The sequence below is a fragment of the Bubalus bubalis genome, chromosome 4, assembly GCF_019923935.1.
Source record: "Bubalus bubalis isolate 160015118507 breed Murrah chromosome 4, NDDB_SH_1, whole genome shotgun sequence".
Lineage (NCBI taxonomy): Eukaryota > Metazoa > Chordata > Mammalia > Artiodactyla > Bovidae > Bubalus > Bubalus bubalis.
In genome coordinates this window covers 6261048-6282573 of record NC_059160.1, presented here as the reverse complement: position 1 = coordinate 6282573, position 21526 = coordinate 6261048, and the positions used below count along the sequence as shown (strand labels likewise).

Here is a 21526-nt window from a genome sequence, read left to right as displayed (position 1 = left end):
TGCACGCTTTTTGGCCAACCCAATATTTAGTTTATTCTGTTGAACAGGACCTTGCTGAAAGCCCAGTGCCACTCTAGGAAAAACTAGACATGCTTAGACAGTCATATGATGGATCACAAAGTGAGAATAAGCACAGACCTTATCATTGCCCCTGTGGACTTTCGTTTGTGCTGAGTGCGAGTGCTCTTTGTCCAGTGCCTTACTGAGGACGGCAGCTCAGGAGACCGCCTCTCACACTACCTTCAAGTACTGTTTCAAAGAGGTAAGGGAGGAGCCTGGATATATATGATTTTTTTTTCCCCCGGAAAAAGTGGTCATTGAACATCCAAAGATCATTGCAAATCACAAATAACAGACATCTCAATGATTTTAGCACTTTTCTCTTTATGGGAAGACACAAGAATCTGCAGTCTCTGAAGTGTTTCCTTAGTTGTGTATCTTAACTATCTAGGGGCCAGTATCCAAAGCACATGCTTTCTGCTGGTCTCCATTCTGAATCCCCCTCAGTGCACTGTCAGAGGGTGACCGCAGTGGGTACTGGCTTGAGCCTTGTAGCACTGGAATGGCAGGCAGCGTGTTTTTTCTTTACAAAGTGAACACTAGCTCTTAGACATGCCATTTCTGTACAGGGCAGATACTTTTGAACATGACTTCATGGAATCAGGAGCAGCCTTATCTGATTTCCACCAACCTCTATATGCTCAGGCAGTGCACTTGTTACGGAAGAGACTTTAGTCTGCTTGCCTGCCATGGCAAACAGATACTGGGCTGTGGTGAAGGAAAGCACAGCCTTTACTGCAGGCACCAAGCAAGGAGAATGGGCAGCTCATGCTCAAAGACCTAGACTCTTCAATGGCTTTCAGGGAATGTTTGTTTTTTTAATTAATAAACTCATTTATTTTTAAGTGGAGGATCATTGCTTTTCCATATCGTGTTAGTTTCTGCCATATATCGACATGAATCAATCATAGGTATACAAATCTTTCCCTCCCTCTTGAACCTCCTTCCCACCTACCACCCCATCCCACCCCTCTAGGTTGTCACAGAGCACTGGGTTTAGCTCCCTGTGTCGCAGAGCAACAAGGGAATAGGTTTTAAAGACAACGTTCAGGTGAGGGTTTCAGCTCATGGGCTTCCTTCTGATTGGTTGGTGGTGAGTTAACAGGATGATGTTTCAGGAACCTTCTCCTTCCAACCAGTCTGGGGTCAGCATGTCATCAACATCCTCCACCTGGGGTGGGTGGGGAGAGGGGCCGGGTCTTAGTTTCTGCAGAACAACTCAAAGATATGCATCAGATTGTTATGATAATTGTTGTGAGGAGGAACTAGGTCTCTGCTTCATTGATGAGTTAGTTTTTGGACTGCTTATCCTTTGTTTCTGCATTCCCTCATTGGAACTCAGGGAAGTCCTGGGAAACTAAACTCGTTTTTCACAAACAAGAAACAGGGGACACGGAGGGGCTTTTGTACCCAGGAGGACCCTGTAGGGTCCTTCTTGATTTCACACTTTTGGAAATACACAGAAGTGTCCTTTTGGTTTTTTTTTGTTTTTGTTTTTGTTTTTGCCACACTGCACAGCTTACAGGATCTTAGTTCCCACACCAGGGATGGAACCTGTGCTCTCTTCAGTAGAAGCACAGATTCCTATCGAATAGATTGCCAGGGGATTCCCCTTGATTGATTATTTTTTTAAATAAAAATTTAAGCTGATGCCATTACCTCCTTTAATGGGTTACATGATTTGAAATCCTCAGTCAGTTCAGTCACTCAGTCATGTCTGACTTTTTGTGACCCCATGGACTGCAGCACGCCAGGCTTCCCTGTCGATCACCAACTCCCGAAGCTTACTCAAACTCATGTCTGTCGAGTCAGTGATGCCATCCAATCATCTCATCCTCTGTACTCTCCTTCTCCTCCTGCCCCCAATCCTCCCAGCATCAGGGTCTTTTCCAGTGAGTCAGTTCTTCACATCAGGTGGCCAAAGTATTGGAGTTTCAGCTTCAACATCAGTCCTTCCAATGAATATTCAGGACTGATTTCCTTTAGGATGGACTGGTTGGATCTCCTTGCAGTCCAAGGGACTCTCAAGAGTTCTCCAACACCACAGTTCAAAAGCATCAATTCTTTGGTGCTCAGCTCTCTTTATAGTCCAACTCTCACATCCAAACATGACTACTGGAAAAACCATGGCTTTGACTAGGTGGACCTTTGTTGGCAAAGCAATGTCTCTGCTTTTTAATATGCTGTCTAAGTTGGTCATAACTTTCCTTCCAAGGAGTAAGCGTCTTTTAATTTCATGGCTGCAATCACCACCTGCAGTGATTTTAGAGCCCAAGAAAATAAAGTCTGTCACTGTTTCCATTGCTTCTCCATCTATTTGCCATGAAGTGATGGGACCGGATGCCATGATCTTAGTTTTCTGAGTGTTGAGTTTTAAGCCAGCTTTTTCACTTTCCTCTTTCACTTTCATCAAGAGGCTCTTCAGTTCCTCTTCACTTTCTGCCATAAGGGTGGTGTCATCTGCACATCTGAGATGTGCTTCATCCAGCTCAGCATTCCACATGATGTATTCTGCATGCAAGTTAAATAAGCAGGGTGACAATATACAGCCTCATTATTGTAATATTTATAACATTACAATATTATAAAAAATAATTGAAAAGTAAAATGAAAACTTATGTTAACACAAAAACCTATACTTGCAAACCTATACATGAACATTTATAACACATTTATTTGTAATCATCAGAAACTAGAGAAACAGCCAAATATCCTTCAGTTGGACTGATAAACCATGGCACATCCACTCAATGGAAACTGCTCACAGTAAGTAGAAATAAAGTATTGATGCATGTAACCATGTAGATGGATTTCAGATGAATTATGTGAAGTGAAAGATAAGACAATCTCAAAAGGCTATATGCTGTATGATTCTATTCATATGATGTTCTGGAAAAGTCAAAACTATGTAAATAAAACATCAGTGGTTTCCAGGGGCTGGAAATACAAGGAGGGGTTGATTACAGTGGAGCAGGGAGAAATCTGAGGGGTGAGGGGACAGTTCTACATCTTGATTGTGGTGATGGTTACATGACTAGATGAATTTGTCAAATTATACACTAAACAGGGTGCATTTTACTGTGTGTAAATTATGCCTTAAAAATGGAAAAAAAATGGGAAAGAAGTGCTCAGCGATATGGGACTTATAACACATGACATAAAGAAGGCTGAGAGCCAAAGAACTGATGCTTTTGAACTGTGCTGCTGAAAGAAGACTCTTGAGAGTCCCTTGGACTGCAGGGAGATCAAACCAGTCAATCCTAAATCCTAAAGGAAATCAACCTTGAATATTCATTGGAAGGACTGATGTTAAAGCTGAAACTCCAATACTTTGGCCACCTGAAGCGAATAGCTGATTCATTGGAAAATATCCTGATGCTGGGAAAGAATGAAGGCAGGAGAAGGGGATGACAGAGGATGAGATGCCTGGATGGCATCACTGACTCGATGGACATGAGTTTGAGAAAGCTCCGGGAGCTGGTGAAGGACAGAGAAACCTGGCGTGCTGCAGTTCATGGGGTCACAGAGAGTTGGACACAACTGAGTGACTGAACGACAACATAGGAAATATCACACAGCCATGAAGCATGTTTTTGCGTTAGTCACTCAGTCCTGTCTGACTCTTTGTGACCCACGGACCATAGCCCACCAGGCTCCTCTGTCCATGGAATTCTCCAGGCAAGAATACTGGAGACGGTTGCCACTTCCTCCTCCAGGGGATCTTCCCAACCCAGGGATGGAACCCACGTCTCCTGTGTCTCCTGCATTGCAAGTGGATTCTTTACCTGCTGAGCCACTGGGGAAGATCCCCAAACAAGTTTTTAGTGGAAGTATATTTAGGGACATGAGGAAAGTTCATGACCAAATATTAAAAGATTGAAGCAGGGTACCAAACCACATGTAGAGTACGATCCCAATTCTGTAAATCACACACACATTAACGGAAGGACAATGAAACAGGTGCGTGTGTGTGCGTACAGAGAAAAGACTAGAAAAAACGCACCGGAACATCAGCGGTATTACCTCTGGATGTTAGGACTGTAATGTTTTTCTGGATATTTTTTGCTTAGTTTCCAAATTTTCATCTGAACCTTTGCTCCTTTTACAACGACAACATTGTTGTTTTAAAACCTTGTAAAGGGGCAGGAGCAGCCCGGCTCTCTTGACTGGGAAGTGGCCGATAAGCTGCACATGGTTCGCGTGGAGTCGGGTGCCCCTTGTTGATCAAATGCCACGAGCTGGGGGCTGTCTGTTCTCAGGCCTCTGGGCCAGGCACTCGGGTTTCTGTGGCCTTCATCTGCCGCGCTGTGTGTCCCGGCTGTAGCCTGCTCACCAAGCCAGGTGTTAGTTATCCTTTCCTCAGATAGTGATGTTATTAGTATTACTTTAATTTAAAAAGTATTTATGCATTTGTGCTGGGTCTTAGTTGCAGCACGTGGGATCTGGTTCCCTGACCAGGGCTTGAATGTAGGTTCCCTGCATTGGGAATGTGGAACCTTAGCCACTGGAAAGTGAAAGTCACTCCTTCGTGTCCAACTCTTGGCTCCAGGCCAGAATAGTGGAGTGGGTAGCCTATCCCTTCTCCAGCAGACCTTCCCAACCCAGGGATCAAACCCAGGTCTCCCGCGTTGCAGGCAGATTCTTTACCAACTGAGCTAGCACCTGGGAAATCTCCAGAGAATGATGTTATTTATGCAGTTCATCTGTTCCTTCCTTCATTCATTTCTTAGCCTTTCCCACTGAGGATTCAAAGAAGAAGTCTAAAACAGTGTACTCTGGGTTATATTGGATGGTTCAAGATGCATTGGTTTCCTTTCGGTTTCGTTCCACAAGCACTGGGGCTAGAGAGAAGGTAAGGCGCCATCCCTGAACCAATGAACTTGACGCCAGCAGTGACAACGTGGTGTCCAGAGTACATAGGGGGTCCTCTCAGGTCAGGTGGCTCTGACTCGGGATGACTCCCATCCTGGTAGGTAACTGCAGTTGAGCGGCCCTGGGGGCAGGCCCGCCCTCACCGGCCGAGGCCGGCGCTCTCGTAGTCCAACAGCGCCACCTAGCGGGCAGGGGCGGCACTGCACCACCCGCGCCGGAGCCTTCCTAGCGGTGAGGTAGCTGTTGCAGCCTGGGCAAGTTACCTAATCTCTCTGTGCTTCAGGTTCCTCACCTATGAAAACAGGAATAACAATATTTACGTAGTTCAGAGTGTTGCTGTGTTAAATGTTAATAGATGTCAAAAAGTTTAGAACAAGTTCTGGCATGGAGTGAAATACAAATATTTACTATTGCCATTTTAAATAAGCAAAAAACCCCAGAATACAATTGTCGTTTATTGACGAGCAAACCAAGGCTCAGAGAAATTAAGTATTTTGTTCAAGGTAACATAACTAATTAAGGTCCCACAATCAGAGTCAAGTCGAGTGCAGGGACTACGACCTCACAGTCCATGCTCTTGACCACTGGCTTCAACTTTTCACCTTTGCAAGACTTTAAGTTTCAGAGAAGAAAAAAATATTTTATCAGATTTTGGGGTGGGAAGTCCAGCCTTCTTATATACAGTTTCGTATATGAATGAATATATGGCGTGGAGGAAGCATTCATGCCCAGCGTCTGGTTGGGGAGGATCTGGCATCTCCATCAGGGGTCTGCATACTTTGGTTATTATCCACTTGAGCTGGGATGGTATTTGGGGGTGAGACCACTTTCATAAAGTGGTGCCTTATATCTGTGTGTTTTAACAAGCCCTTTGACACTGTTGACCCCAGATGATGATGAAAAAGAAAAGATGGGAACCATTTCCCCACTTTCCAGATGAGGAAACTGAGGGTCAGAGATATGAAGGGACTTGCCTGCGGACGCAAGGTGCCCATCGACCCTGGGGCGCACCTCTCTCTCCACTACCCGGCTGCCACTGAGCTCTCCCTGCCCCTTGCCAGGGATGGGAGGTCATGCTGGCCTGGTGTCCCTTGCTCCCTGGGCTTGCTCCCTTTTTTAGAACAATTTTTAACATAAAAAAAAAAGATTCCTTATTTGTTTCTTTGGCTGTGTTGGGTCTTGGTTGCATCATGGGCATCTTTCACTGGGGCGCACGGACTCTCCAGTTGTGACTCTCGGGCTCAGTAGTTGTGGTACATGTGCTTAGTGGCCCCACCGTATATGGGATCTTAATTCCCCAAAGTGAAAGTGAAAACCGCTCAGTCGTGTCCGACTCTTCGCAATCCCATGGACTATACAGTCCTTGGAATTCTCCAGGCCAGGATACTGAAGTGGGTAGCCTTTCACTTCTTCAGGGGATCTTCCCAATCCAGGGATCGAACCCAGGTCTCCCGCATTGCAGGCGGAGTCTTTACCAGCTGAACCACCCGGGAAGCCCTTAGTTCCCCAACCAGGGGTCAAACTGACATCTGCTGCATTGCAAGGCGGATCCTTAACCGCTGGACCACCAGGGAAGGCCCTCCCTGGCTCTCTTTGTCCATACTGTCCCTGCCTCCTTGGCCCGGACTGTGGCTGATTGATCTCTAGGTCCCCAGGGCCCAGCTCCTGTGGCCTAGAGCTGGCTTAGGAGCATCTGCTGGTTGCATGAACAAATCACGGAGCGCATGGATACAGTACTTAGGGCAGCTCTGTCTTGCTCAGAGTGTGGCCCCAGGTCAGCGTCCCCTGGGGACTTGTTAGATATGCAGACTCTGGGCCTCAGAAACTCTGGAATGTGGCCTGGCAAGCTAGGCTGTAACAAGCCCTCTAGATGTTTGAGAACAAGTGCCCTTTGGAGCTGGGCACTGGAGTTTGGACCCCACGTCTGCCCCTGACTTGCTGTGTGGTGTGATGCAAGCCACTCAAGCTCTCTGGTCTATAAAATGGGGCTCATCGTCGTGAGGAGGTTTCTAAGGTTCTTTGCAGGGAGGGGTGCTCAGCACAGGGCCTGGTGTGTAGCTGATTCATGTTTAGCCCCAGGCTGGTTGCGAACAGCAGGCTGAGAAGCTGCCTGTCCCGCAGGAGTGCAGGGTCAGCCTGGGTCCTCTGGCCCTGTGCTTGGCAGTGGCCCTGCCTGGCGGGGGATGAGCCTCAGACCTCGGCAGCTTCTATTCCCCAGCCTCAGCCTCCACACCAAGGCAGCCCCAGGTCTGTCCATCAAGGTGCTGTGCCTGGCCCCACCCCTTCTGCTCACTCCCTCCAGAGACAGGTCAGCCCGGGGGTCACTGGCGGCTCGGCTGAGGGAAAACCCCTGAGAGGGGCACAGACCTCCTGCAGGTGTCTGGGGAAAGGGCTGGTGAGGGGCACAGGGGGCAGCTGTCCGGGTCACTAGGTCAGAGATCATTTGCCCTCTGAGCATGACCGGGGGGGCTTGGAGAGGATGGAATATCACCCCCCATGTGCTGAGGGGACTGGGGTGGGCTGCTGAGGGTCCCCAGGGGGTGGTATGGATGCAGCCATGGTCTGGTGGGGGGAGAAGGGGCAGTGGCAATGGGGCTAGGGAAGACAGAGGCAAAGGGGACCTGGTGGCCCAGCAAGGAGGGTGGAGGGGTGGCCAAGGATGCCAGGGGGTCCTGACTGGGGCCGGGGGACGTGGTGCCAGGCACCTGTGGCCTGTGACTCCGAGTCTAACCTCCATGGGAGGCAGGCATCGCTCTGGCTTGGAGAGGACGAGGCCCAGGGGTGGGTGAAGGTTTCCAGCTCACCCTGAGGGCCAGGGCAGGAGAGGGCAGCAGGCCTCCCAGGATTCCTTGCAGGAGCTCTGGGGGGCACAGGAAGCAGAGAAAAGAGGTTGTTTCACCCCGACTCTTGAGGGTTCCTCCTGCTCAGCCACCCTGTTCTTTATCCACTGATGGAGGGAGCGAGAACGGGCTCGCCCTCAAGAATCCTGCAGACACAGGTTTGAACTACAGTTCTGTCGTAGGACCTTGGGCAGGGCTCTGGGCTTGTTTCCAGACGGGGCGTCTTCTGTAAGTGGGGACTCCAGCCTCCCCAGTGGGCTGGCATTGCAGTACATGAGCTCACGGAGTGCCCAGGACCGGCTGGCTCAGCTCAGGCCATGGGACTGCGAGCCTGCCCTGACCCCGCTTGTCTCGCAGAGGCTGCCTCCCCAGCTGCAACTGGAAGCTGGTGACTGCCGGGGGCAGTGGGCAGCCTTGATGGGCTCAGCGCCTCCTCAGAAGCAGAGAGCAGGGCCCACCTCATTCGCAGCGTGTTTGGAGCTGGGCAGTTCTTTGCAGATGATGCCACTGAAGTGGGCCTGACGCACAGCAGGTGCTCAGGACATGTTTTCGAAGCAGCTTGGGCCGTGAGTGGTCTCTGGTCTGGTCTTGCTGTCTGGGCCTCAGGGAGGGGGAGGGAAGTGCCAGCCTGCTGCCCATGCTGGGGGCACCGAGACCACAGAGAAGCAGGTTGGAGGGAGGGAAGCAACCCGGGGTGCCTCGACTCCCCGGCCTCTAGCTTGGCAGGGACATGGGCCCTGGGCAGTGCTCTTGCACCTGGGGTCTTGCCTGGCTCCAAACGCTGGTGAAGACACATCCACCAGCTGGTGTGGGTGGGAGGCACATGCACAGCACAGAGACGGTCATAATCACAAGATCAACTGTTTATTGATTTTTCTTTTTTTTCTAAAATACTATACGTTTAAAGAAACTCCTAAACTGTAAAGAGTTGACAATTTTTGGTACATCTGTAGCAAAGGAATGAGGATTCTGCTGGTAAGTTTCCAGGACAAATAGACACACATCCTCAGGACAGACAGACACACATCCACTTTCCAAGCAAGACATCAAGCTCACTGGAAACACCAAGTAGAATGCATAGCTTGTGGTGGCGGCAGCCATTTCTCCCATGTCTGAGTTACACAGAGGAAAGGTTTGCCCTCCCTCGCCGGCCCATGGTTACAGGGCAGCTTCCTGCCCCAGCCCGTCGGCTCCCTGATGGCCGCAGGGTGCTCAGGAGACCCTGGTGCTGTGGGGTGAGACCCAGCTTTTCTTTGCTCACGAGGAACACGGATGACAGTGAGATCTGCAGTTGCTCGCAAAGACGCAGGAGTTTTGTACAGTGTTCTGCTACAGGGGACTAAGGCTAGCTGGGCTGAGGACACTGGACTCCCGGCTGGCCAGCGAGGACAGATGTCCCTCTGGCAGGCTCCACTGGGCCCAGCCAACCAGCCAGGCCGATGCCCGGATGGTCTTCAAGCAGTTTACTAATTGAAGCCACTGTCAAAAGCCGCTCAGTCTCATGAACACAGTAGACAAGCTCTTTAGATTCTCTGAATATCAAATAGTATATACAGATATACACCAAGACGTGACAGACTAATATAGAGCATCTTAACTGTAGATGCATTCACTTGAAACGTTAGTCTTATATTTTAACCCTTCAAAAATCACTGATAAAATTGTTAATTTGCAAAAGTAAAGTTTTAAGCACAAATAGAGTGAAAATAGATTTTAAATATGGCGGCTTTAGAGAGGACTACATAAGGTTATTTGCAAAACTCACATTTGGACACCCGAAACGCAGAGAGCATTCACCTTGGAAACCCAGCCATGTGTTCCCATCTTTCCACTGCAATCTCTTGCCTCAAACGTGGTCTGTCCAGGCTGCTGGCTCTCGCCCCAGGCAGTGGCATGGGTGATTAACAGAACAGCATGGAGACAGAGACACTGCCTCAAGACCACTGGTGGACATCGACCTTTGTCATAATTTAAGTATAAATGAATCAAGAATGGGAATATAAAAAAGTAACTGTACACAGCCTTTAAATTAAAAACCTTAAAGTGTTCACTCAGAAAATGGCATGTAAGTTTGTTCATTTAAGTTTTAGCAGGTGATGGGACTTGTCAGAGAAAGGAATCAGTGGAGCAAGGATTAGTGGAACCCACCGTTACCATTGACGTGGAGGAGAGGAGGAAAGACAAGGTCAAGAATACACGGATCCATGATAAGCCAACACACAGCATGGGGGGTGGGAGGGGGCAGCGGTGATTCCTGTTGTCCTGCAGCTTCCTGTGATCGGCTCTCTCCATGTGCACTGTGGAAAGGGGGCCGAGCTCCAGGTGAAATGACCAGCTTGTCTGCCTTCAAGAGACACCATGAAGCCAAGAGCAATGGAACCATCATCTTTTGCAGGAAGAGGAGTGGATGCCCACATGGCTGGCTGGAGGGGCCGCTGCCCGGGGGCCAACGGCTAACAGAGCTGCTGGACCTCCGCTCCATCCCTCCGCCAGCCAGCCCACCGGCCTGTCACTGGATCGCCTCAACGTAATTCGCAGGGTACAGGCCGACCTGTCCGCTGTCCAAGCGCCCCTTGCACCAGCCCTGCTCATCTTCATCCTCTATTTTGGTCAGCTCGTCCCCTGCAAGACAAAAAGGGAGCTGTATTGGCGAGCCCTCACCCTGGGCCCGCTGAGGGTCTCTAACATAGGTGGGAGGCGTAGGCATTCTCCTGGCAGGATGAGGGCCTGGCTCTTCCTCTACTAAGTCACGTCTGAAGTTGTGTATCCAGTGGGGGGGTGGCTCTGAGAGATTAAAGACCCCCATCTCTCACACAGTACCCCTCAAGCACGCCAGTCTCAGTTGCCTGAGGAGCTCCTGCAGAGACTGCAGGATTTCGTCCTCTGACTGCCCAGGCCAGGTCCGAGGCCTCGTCCCACAGGGTCTGTGCCACCGCCCACAGCCTTCCTCCCCGGCCTGGCCCACACGGTCTTCTTGAGTCTCCTCCAGCACTGCTGCCGTGGTCTCCATGCCTTCCTTTAGTCTGTGTCTAGACTGCAGCTGTGGGAGGCGTGGGGGCCCGTTCTTCTCTCCCCAGCACCGAGCTCAGAGCATCTGTCCTCTGACTTGAAGAAACCAAGCTTTCCCAACACCCAGAGCGCGCTGGCATGGCCCTGACTCTCCCCACGGCTCTGTGTGCTACTGCAGTCTGACGAGCCTCTGTTTTCTCAAGTAAGGAGCCTCTACTTTGCACCAAGGCCCTGAGAGGTGGAGGGGATACGGAGATGAGAGAGGGACAGAAGGAGCCTGGCCTCTCAAGGAGACAGGCCAGGGGACAAGGACCACAGGTGTGATCAGGCCTGGCCTTCTCCTGTTCAGGGTGGCCAGAGCAGGCCAGAGCCAGGGGACAGGAAGGAGTGGCCTGGTGACCAGCCCACAGGGACAGCTCTGAGAATGGCAGAAGATGGGCCTGCTGAGGTGTCTTCATTGTTCAGTTTGCAGCTTTGTGTTTCTCATTGGCATTTTGGCCCACTTTTCAGGCTTAGCTGCACCGTTTTCCTCCGGCAGTTATATCTTGTTTAGCAGCATTCCCCCGACTCCTCATTCTGTGGACCCAGAGGCCCGCGGGGCCACACCCGGGGCTCTCAGAGCTGCTGGGAGACTGAGAGGCGCTGTGAGGACGAGGGGCGAAAGCATGGAAGGAGCCGGGTCGGCGCCAGCACGCAGGAGCACCTGGTCCTCGTGCTGCCAACTCCCACGAGGCGGCTCTCTGCCGCCGCCGGGGACCCACTTCGTCAGCATCGCTGCTCCTGCGATGCAGGGGGCCGCAGGGTGGGCGTCACGAGTGGGAAACCCCTCTCCTCCCACCCTGGGGGCTCTCTGTGCTCTGGCAGGGCCGACACGGACGCCTGGTGTGTCTCTTATCCGGCCTCGCGGGGCGAGGCTCCCAGGAGCAGACGGGCAGCAGCTCTGAGAGGGGGGCGTGTGGTGGGAAGCTCACCAGGTGGAGACCCTAGGCTCCCCAGGCCCAGAGAAGCAGGGAGCAGCCAGGGCACACTCCAGACAGGAGGAAGTGGTGTGGCTGGGAACTAATGTGACCTCAGTGGGGTGGGGGGAAGAAAATTACACAGAAAACAGACAAAACCAACTGGAACCTGCCAAATCGTAAAAATGTAAACTGGTGATTAGAAAGATTCATTCCAGTCTGCTTTTGATAACGAGACATTTTAAATCTATAAAATTGCTGACAAGTCCAAAAGATAAGATTTAGAGGGAACTCCCTGGCGGTCCAGTGGTTAGGACTCGGCGCTTTCACTGCTGGGGCCCAGGTTCAACCCTCACAGGGGAACTACACGCCTGCAAGCCGCACAACAGGGCCCAACTTAAAAAAAACATTCAGAAAGAATAAAAAATTAAAAATCAGTCAACCAACAAATAAAGTAAACAAAGTAGGGGGAAAACAACCCCAGTCAAGAATGTTGGGAAACTCAAAGGAATTCCCTGCTGGTCCAGTGGTGAAGAGTCCACGTTTCCACTACAGGGGGGCATGGCTTTGATCCCTGGTTGGGCAATTAAGATCCTGAGAGCCACAAGGCATGGCCCTCCCCCCAAAAAAAAACTGACAAAGGTGTTTAAAGACACACAAGAACGTCCCACAAACAGCCAGAGCCACCCTATGACCAGCTCTGGAGTAGGTAGCTGGCTACTTTCTGAGGGCTGAGAGAAGGCCGCTGTCAGACACAGCTCTCAGCCAGGGTGGGCAGGAGGCCGGATGCAGGGTCTGCCCCAGAGATGGAGACTCAGGGAGCACTTCAGCCTGCGCTGAGTTAGGGCCCAGCACCCCTGCAGTGGAGGGCTAGGGGTGATGCTGGATCTGGGGTGGTTCCGAGGACGGGCAAAGCAGAAGGAAGAACTCTGGCTCCCTTCTGGCCCATCAGGAGCCAGGCTGACCAAACCTCTGGGGATAGGCTCTAAGACAGAGCTCTTCAGACAGAGGGTTGCAAGCCATTTGCTCAACTGCAGCCAGCATTAAATAGAAACCAGGATAGAAAATTTCCACACACAGAGCTCATATGATCAGGATCCAGGCTGTTTCATAAAACCCGGGTTTCAGCTACTGGCAACAAAGCTGTGCTGGTGGCAGGGCTGCAGGGAAGGGTAGAAGGCAAAGCCCCGAGAAGAGGCTCTGGGGGCCATGGGGATGCTACCACTGTGCTGGGGGCCCCTCTGCCCGCTGGGGGCCTCTGGAGAAAGGCTCCCCTGGGGACTCGCAGGCACTGTTTCCAGGGAGCCTGCGGGGTAGCCAGATGGCCTGGATCTGTGTCTCTTATGCGCAGGCCTTAGCCTGGCTGGGGTGGTGTCTTGGGCAAAGGCACAGGGCACCTCACTGTCTTCTAACCCTTGGTGTTGAGCATCTGCCATGTTTGAAATGGAAGGTGGGATGGGGCGGGGAACACACAAATGGAACTACACCTAAAAAAAGCAGGCTGGGACTTCCCTGCTGGTGCAGTGGGTGAGAATCCACCTGCCAATGCCGGGGACATGGGTTAGATTCTCAGTCTGGGAAGATTTCACATGGTGTGGGGCACCTAAGCCCCTGCACCACAACTACTGAGCCCAGGCTCCAGAGCCTGGAAGTCGCAGGTACTGAAGCCCACACACTTAGAGCCTACGCCATGCAACAAAAGAAGCCACCGCAGAGTAGCCCCTGCTTGCTGCAAACAGAGAAGACCTGTGCATAGCAACGAAGACCCAGTGTAGCTGAACGAACGGACAGGCTGGAAGCAGTGGCCCCAGAGGCCAGCCGGGCGCCCACCTACCGGCCTTGAAGCTCAGCTCGTCGTGCTCCTGCCCTTCATAGTCGTAAAGGGCCCGGACCCGCACTTCCGTCCCCGAGGGGGTGTCCTCGTCAAAGGGATTGGAGTCCCCATTGGCATCCGTGGAGGAGAATGGGTTGTTAGACTCATCGTCTGACCAGTCCGTGGGGTAGCTCTGGGTCTTCTCGTAGCTGCTCACGCTGCAAGAAAGGGTTGACCCAGTGGTCCTGAGCGTGGGGCTGGCAGAGGCCTGAGGCCCTGCTCGGAGCCTCAGACCCCACCCGGGGAGACTGGGGAGCCCTTGGGCTGGGCTGGCACTCCTGCAGAGCGCGGGCCTCTCAGCAGCACCCATGTTCCTGTGCTCATGGGCTGGACCTTGACGAGGGTTAACACAGGGCAGAGAAAAAGCAACCACAGACTGTTAACTGGTGCTTCCCTCCCTGAGAAATCGAGAAGTCAGAGACCATCCACCAGCCGGGCTGCCTCCTGCAGGCCTCATGCATTGCCCTGAGTGCCGAGGGGGCGAGACCTTGGACAGAGAGAGAGGAGAGAGAGGGAGCGAGACGGAAGCCAGAGGGAAACGTTTGTTCACCAACTTTTTGGCCTTAATGTCCTCCTTCTCACTGACGGTGCTCCCCGTGTCGTCCTCATCCTCGAAGGGGTTGTAGCTGGACAGTGACTGCGCTGACCGTTCGGGGTTGCCCGGGACACTAAGGTCACTACGGGGAGAGAGAGAGCTTTCAGGGGACCCCAACTCGGCAGCCCCCACGGTCCCGGGTGCTCCCAGCTGCAAGAACACAGGGCCAGGATTTGAAGGGACAAATCAGCTCCCTGTCAAATGGGAGGAGTGTGTTGGAGCAGAAAGATTGTTTTAGTGAAACACTTAGCAACACTTTGGCTCTTGAATGCGCTTAAAGTGTCTAAGAAAGAACAAGACTTGCATTTTCCCTCCTTGTGTCTAAACATAGCCTGTCCTAACAGGAGCCCTGCATGTGCACAGGCTGTTGCTGGAGCACAGGTCCATCTGGGCTCAGGGCTTCTCTATGCAGTCCTGCACCTGGCCCTCTGTGGAGGGCCGGTAGGCTGACAGCCTGTGGGGCTCAGCCTGGGGCTCTCCAGACCCCACAGCCCCCAGCGCCCTCTCCTTCTGACGACAAAAGGGTCCTGTAGCCTCCTCCCTGGGTCTTCTGGATCTGCAACTTCCAAAATCAGAACCAAAGCCTGTTGAATAATCCTTTCTAGGAAGAAAGGAAGGACCCCTTCTCTGCTCCAGATAGAGAGAAAAACCCGTCTGCTAACTGCCTACTGTGTGCCAGGCCCAGAGGGGACCAAAGAGAACTCTGATTGCAGCCTGGCCTGAGCGAAGACAGCCAGGTGATGAGATGCAGTGACTACAGGTACTGAGCACAGAACAAGATGGTAACGAGATAAGACGGGCCTGGAGAGCCTGGGGACCCCGCCGCGGACATCTGAGTAGGCAGGCCCAACCACTAAGCTGCAGGCCAGGGCTGCCCGGGCCAGCAACACTTCTTATCTCCTAGCCAGTCAGCATGGAGCCGGCACGCTAAGTGCTGGGTGGATGGCTCAGCCAGGGTGGGGAGGGGAGGAGAAGACATGCCTCAGATGCCACCAGAGGGACCCCCCAGTGGCCAGCCACTGCCACACAGGTTTCAGGCCTGGCCAGGGGCACTGGGCCTATGCCTGCCTGCTGCCTGTGTCTGGGCCACATGACTGAGACCACAAGGCCCTACCCTCTCTTTGGCACCTTTCTCCAGCTGATCTTCTGACCGGAGGTTGGTTCTGGGCAACTGAATTTGTGCAGCAGCCCTGGCTGGTATGGACCACCCTACCCCCATCCCTAGGTGCTGGCCTGACCCCTGGCACATGCTCATGCCTGCAGTCACTTAGTCAAGCCCACCTGCCCAGGCACTGGCACAGCAGCTGAGTGACGAGCAGCCACATCAACCCAGGGAGCGCGGGTGGGGGCTTCAGTGCCCAGGAACACAGAAGGCCTCTGGAACCATGCTGACCCTTCCCAGGAGGTCTGGAGCCTGAGGTGTGCTAAAACTCAGCAGGGCGCAGAGGCCTTGGGGCCCCGAGGGCAGCCTTGGCTCTGAGGAGGACAGTAACGCTCATCTGCTGGGAACTCTGACCCTCCTCGAGCTGAGGACCTCAGTGCCACCTGTTCAATCCAAACTCAGAATCACCAATGCTCTCAGCAGGGGTAATCTGAAGAAGGGGGCACTGGACCATGAGTGCCCCGCCCTCGAATCAGGCACCTGCCTACAGCACAGGAAAGTAAGTACACACCCGGCCAGGGTCCCTGACTCCACACGAAGGACGCCCCAGTCACTCTACCTGCCCGTGTGCACCACTGGGGACACGCAGTGGGCAGCGCCCTGCATCAGTTCTTTCTGTCACAATGGGCCCAAAGTGCACTGTGGCAAAGGCTCCTTCTCCAGATCTTTCTGCAGCTCTGGCACCGAGTGAAATGAAGATTCTCCCAAGACAGGCCCTTGGCTGCTGCCCAGCAGAGCGTCTGGGAAGATGCCCCGGGGTTCCCTGCAGGGCCCCTTTGGGGAGTCTCCCCAGGTAGGGGCGTTCCAGCCCTGGCAGAGAACCCAGGGGGCCTTGCCAGGGACAGAGGTACCCAGTGCCCACCTGCTGGGCTTGTTCTGTGAAGCCTGGTCACCAGTCTGGTTGATGCCCATGAGCGTCACACCATCAGCATTCTTCTTCTTCTCTTTCCGGCTGAGAGTTCGATTCAGGTCCACAGACCACTCCTGAGCAACAGGCACCAGGGGAGAGGAGTCAGAAAGTTCATTTGTCTGAGGCCACATGAGCCTAACGCCGCGGCCGCGAGCCGCTGGCTGGCCCCGTGCAGTGTGGCACCTCGCTGCACTGCGTCTGCCCTCCCCGCCTCCCAGCGACCCCAGGCTCGTGATGCCCACCACTGGCCCTCTTCGCCGCGCAGGTGGGTGCTCCTTGGGGGCCAGCCTTGGGGCGGACAGCTGATGGGAACACTGGGGCCAACACTCAGGCATCCTCCCCGTCCAGTCCCACCCCAGCCCTGTGGCACTCAGCCTCCAGACCCCAGGCCTTGCCAAGTTTCCTCATGCTTCCAAAGCAGACAGAGTCCCTCTGAGGGGCTGGCATTCAGTGCTAAAGAGCCTCCCATCCATCTCTTGACTGACGTTCCCAGTGAGGCAGGAGAGCTGGGTGCGGGACCTGAGCCAGCCTGTGGCTTGGGAAATGGGCCCTGGGTGCAAACAGAATCAAGTGCAGGGGGCTCCCGCATCCCTCAGGACCCTGAGGAGTGGCACTCGCCCCAACCAGGGCTGTCTTCTTTCACCTGAGCAATGTGTGAGGTAACAAAGCACAGAGTTTATGTTTCTGAAGGCTCACTGTTCCCAGCATGTGAACAGGCTTTTATCAACTGTGCTGGAAACAGGGAGAAACAGCACGTGTGTGTACACGTGTGATGAATTCTTCCCCCCGGCCCACTGTACCCATTATCAAATCACTTTATCTGAATTAATATTTGGGATGACTAAGCCCACAGCTGTGCTCACATGTAGTTACAGAAGCCACCTTAGAAACATCAAGTCTAACTGCCATTTTGTCATCTGAGGAAACCGAGGCCCAGAAAGAAAAGTGACTTGTCCTCTACAGTTGGTGGCAGACTTAGGCCCCCAATCCCAAACTTAGGTCACCTATTTTCTTAACTGAAATAAGCTGACTGAGAACTCGACTGGAATTCAGAGTCCCCATAGTGACCTTCTGAATATACATCTGTCCTGACAGGGTGGCTTCCAAGGGCCAGTGCGATCGACAGCTGGCCGACCGCGAAGGGAAGGGCCTGCTGTTAACGTGGACAACCACACAGCCCGGGCCACACTGCGGCCTTGGTTCTTTAACCAGCACATGCTGTCACACCAGGCCGTGGATGCCACACAGAGACCCACAGGGGCTGACCACACCGCAGGAGGTTTGGAATTCAACAAGTTAACCATAAAATAGGAACTTACTTCATCCTTGTGGCATGGAAAATAAAAACAAATCATTTCATTAGAGAACGTGCAGCAGGGCCTGTGAGAGCTGCAGGCATGCGCCGCATGCAGGCGTGCGCTCCCAGCTCAGGGCCCCAGAGGACAGCCGCCATGGCTGTGGTCAGGACAGCCATGCCAGCAAGACTGCCTGTCAAGTGTTCCTTTCCAGAACATTGTATTCCCTGGGTAGGGACCTGTAGTCCTAAGGGAATCAGGGCTTGGAGGGGTGCATATCACAAGGGGTCTCTAGAACCCAGGGGTGCACGCACCAGTGCCCTCACCAGGGGGAGGAGAAGGGGCTGTGCTTTTTCCTCCAGAACCACTTCCACCTGGGAAGGCCCTAGGCCTCTGCTCTTGGCCCCTGTTGGGGGCAGGGGGAGGGCTTAGTTGTAGGGACCCACATCGTCATGTGGAGAAGCTTTCTTGAGAAGCTCCAGAAAAAAGGCACTGGTATGAGGGCTGAAAAGATGCCAAGCTAGGATGGGGCTAGACGAGGTTCTGTGTGGGGGGCCCTGGGGCAAGACCCAGTATGGACCAGGCCACTGAAGCCCCAGCCACAGAGAAGATGGGTACCACTGTCATCCCCATATTACACAGGGGGCAACTGAGGCACAACCAGGGCAAAGGACCTGCTCAGCATCCCACAGTGAGGAGGTGGTGGGGCAGGTCTGAGCGCAGCCTGGGCTCTGGCCATGACGAGTCAGAGGAAACCAGGTGACTGGAGCCCAGCGCAGAGGGGTCGCCTCAGCCCCTCCCAGGGGAGGCAGCAGCGGTGGCCCTGTGGAGCTTCCCCAGCCCCTGATTTACCATGATGTGGGGAGAGCCCTGTCCCCCAGAGGGCAGGGTGCTGGGACTGTGGCCATTGCCTTCTCTGTGACCCTCAGGGGTCCATGTACTGGGAACCCAATTGGCAGACTGGAAGAGTCCTGAGGGCTCCAGGCCCTTGAATTTGCGTGTAAAAACACTGGATAGCTTGGACCCATGAAAATGAGAAAAGAAAGCTAATCCCGCACCAAAGCTGACTGAATTTATATAAGGAAATAAGAAAAAGACCCTCTGTGTAAGAACATACACTCTAAGACTGTGCCCCCTCCCGCCCTGGACCAGCGGCTACTGAGCTGGTGGCCCCGGACCTCCAGGCCTGGAGCACTGTGGCCACTCCTTCCCTGGCCATCCTGCAGGGCTGAGCAGGGACCGCCAGGGCCTCTCCATGAAGGGAATGCCTAGGGTCAACAGGGGACCGTCAAAGTCCTCACAAAGAACATAACTGCACCTTCGCCAGAGACTCAGAAGGCCCCTCAGCAGTGCCCAAAGCCCCTTGGAACACTAAACATCTGCTTGGTTTCTAAGGTGGCTGTGTGGAAACACTGCCACGTCAACAGGGCACAGGCCAACTCTGAGCTGGAAGGAGAAAGTGTAGCACTCGGCGCTGTGGGCCCAGGTTCCACCCAGGCCAGCGGGTCCTCCTACCTCAAACTGTGGCCAGTTCATGGACATGCCTGGCCCGTGGTTGGCTCTGAACCACCTCAGGTCCTCTACCGCGTCGGCGGCTTTGATGCTCTGCTCCAGGTCACGGTAAACGTTTTTGTAGCTAAATCAGAGAGAGAAGCATGACTCTTTTGGAAGGAAGGGAAAGCCACCGGTCAGCCTCTCCCAGGGCCTGCCCAGAGCCGGCATCACAGTCTGCAGCGCATCAGGGTCGACGTCACAGTGCAGATCAGACGCCTGCCCTGGCGCGCTGGACAGTTATCTGGTCGTGATGCACACAGGAGGGGAAAAGTGACAACCATGGCGTCGAAGCCACAGCTTCAGATTCTGACAAATCAAACCAGGAGGCAATAGCCCGGCTTTGTTCTGTGTCAGATAATATAGAAGGTGCTGGTGTCTGGGCCACAGGGGCCCCCAGTCTGTGCGGTTCCATTTCACCAGGTCCACAACTGAGTGTCAGGAAAGTCGCTTCTCATCCCTTCAAAAAAGCTGGTAGGTTTACATTCAGCAAGTGAAGACTGGCCAGTGCTGTGGGGGCTGCACATGCCGTCGGCCAGCTGGGGGGACTCCTGCTTCTGCTCCACAGCCCAGAGTGGCTCGCCTCCCTAGGAAGCTGCCCGTGAGGGACAGGACTACCACCCCGGGTCCCGGAGCTTTCACTTCTGGTCTGTGTGGCCGGCAGTCATTCCCCCTCTCAGGGTCTGTGCCCTCCTCTGTCCAGTGGGCACAACCCACCTGTTATGGGGTGAGCCGTGTCCTCCAAAAAAGATATTGCTGGTGTCACCCCAGGGGTCTCAGGATGAGAGCTTGTTGGGAAATGGGTTCTTTACAGAGGTAATCTGTAAATTAAAAAACCCACCTTTTTATAAAAACGGGGAAACGGGGACACAGGGACAGAGAGGGGACGATGTGAAGACCCAGAAGATGGCCATGTGACTGGAGGGATGTGTCTACAAGTCAGGGAAGGATCCTCCCCTAGACCAGAGCCATCAGAGGGATCGAGGCCCGCTGACACCTTGATTTCAGAACTGTGAGAGAATAAATTTCTGTTGTTGTAGGGTGCCCAGGTATCAGTATTTTATGATGGCAGCCCTAGAACACTATTAGACCATCTGCTCCCCAGGGTGGCTTGGAGGACTAAGTGAGGCAAGGCAGTTATTCCACACAGAGGAGCCCCGCAGCCCCGCCCTGCCTCTGCCTGCAGGGCAGCCTTGGGCAAGTGACCAAACCAGGCTCAGCCTCCACTTCCTCATCACTGAGATGGGGAACAATGTCACCAACTGCACAGACACTCATAACGACCCATTAACTATTGGCATAGCAGTTGAACAACGACTGAATGCTTTTCATTTTTTTTTTTTTTAATGTTAGGAGACAAAAAGAAGGTAATTCCCTGTTGATGACAAGCTCTGACTTGTAGGTCATTTCTAAATGGCTTGGCTGTGTGCATGACACATCGAGGCCTGGGGTTAGCACAGACCTCTGCCCCGATGAAGGTGTCACAGGACCAAAGATGAGGAAAGTGGGGAAGAAATATCATGGTCTTGTGTCTCCATTCAGCAGAGGCTCACAGACTGTGCTGCCCAAGGCCCTGAGCCCCTGGAAGTCCAGGAGCAGGCTGGCAGGCAGCTGCTCTGCATGGAAAGGAGATTGTGAGGTCCTCACAGTAAGGCCACCCCCAGGCTGGGTGCGCCAGCCGGGGGACTACTGGACTTGCCCCCGGGTTGATTTCAAACGCGTCACTGCAGCCAGTCCAAGCTGTGGCCCTCCCTCCCTGCCCAGATGCAGAGCCCTGCACCCGGAGCTGGTAGAGTGTGGCAGGAGGCCATCAGACTTGGGCCAGCAAGCAGCCGTCCTGGACGGCAGGACCTCGCAGGGCCTCAGGCGGGCTCTGAGACCACCGCCTCCCCGGTCTGGAGAGCAGCAACCGAGCTCCACACAAAAGCGCCGTCCACTGACTTTGCCACCCCATGCTCCTGGCGAAGGGCACTCACCTGGCCATGTTCGACAGGTCCAGGTGCTTCTGCACCTCCAGCAGGACTTCCCGGAAGAAGCGCAGGCGCTTCTCCTCGAACTGCTGGCACTGCTCAAACACCTGCTCCATGCTCTCCATGTACTGCGGCGTGCTCTGGCCCAGCTCCTTCAGGGACTTCTCGTACTTCTCTTTGCTCTATAACAGGGGCCAGGCGCGCAAATGAAGACTCATTTCCACTCAGCCCGCTCCCCTCTGCCCGAGAGTGAGTGAGCCTGGCTCTGCACCACCCTGTCCACCTCCAGGGCCTCATCTCCCTCCACCAGGTCCAAATCCATCAGCAGCTAGACTACTCCTCGGGTGACAACATGAAGCCTGCCACTGTGGGTGACCCTGCACCCAAGAAGCACCCCAATCTGTCTCCTCTGCACCCCTAAGTTCCTGCCTAT

The 21526-nt window shown here is 53.6% G+C and overlaps 1 protein-coding gene across 5 annotated transcripts in view; it reads right to left on the bottom strand.

Annotated features, from left to right (window-relative positions):
- Window positions 1-8617: 8617 nt before the first annotated feature.
- The window catches only part of PACSIN2 (protein kinase C and casein kinase substrate in neurons 2), a 114995-nt gene continuing 102086 nt past the window's right edge, over window positions 8618-21526 (bottom strand). For 2 of the 5 annotated variants that reach the window (XM_025282736.3, XM_025282737.3), the window contains exons 6-12: window positions 21100-21275; window positions 19088-19208; window positions 17597-17602; window positions 16230-16351; window positions 14165-14287; window positions 13572-13768; window positions 8618-10394 (exon numbers count right to left, since the gene is read on the bottom strand). In XM_025282736.3, the coding sequence (XP_025138521.1) occupies window positions 10282-10394; window positions 13572-13768; window positions 14165-14287; window positions 16230-16351; window positions 17597-17602; window positions 19088-19208; window positions 21100-21275 (858 nt within the window). In that variant the 3' untranslated portion in view covers window positions 8618-10281. The remainder of the gene's footprint in view (window positions 10395-13571; window positions 13769-14164; window positions 14288-16229; window positions 16352-17596; window positions 17603-19087; window positions 19209-21099; window positions 21276-21526) is intronic. The other 3 variants (XM_025282739.3, XM_025282738.3, XM_025282740.3) reach the window with 3 other exon arrangements.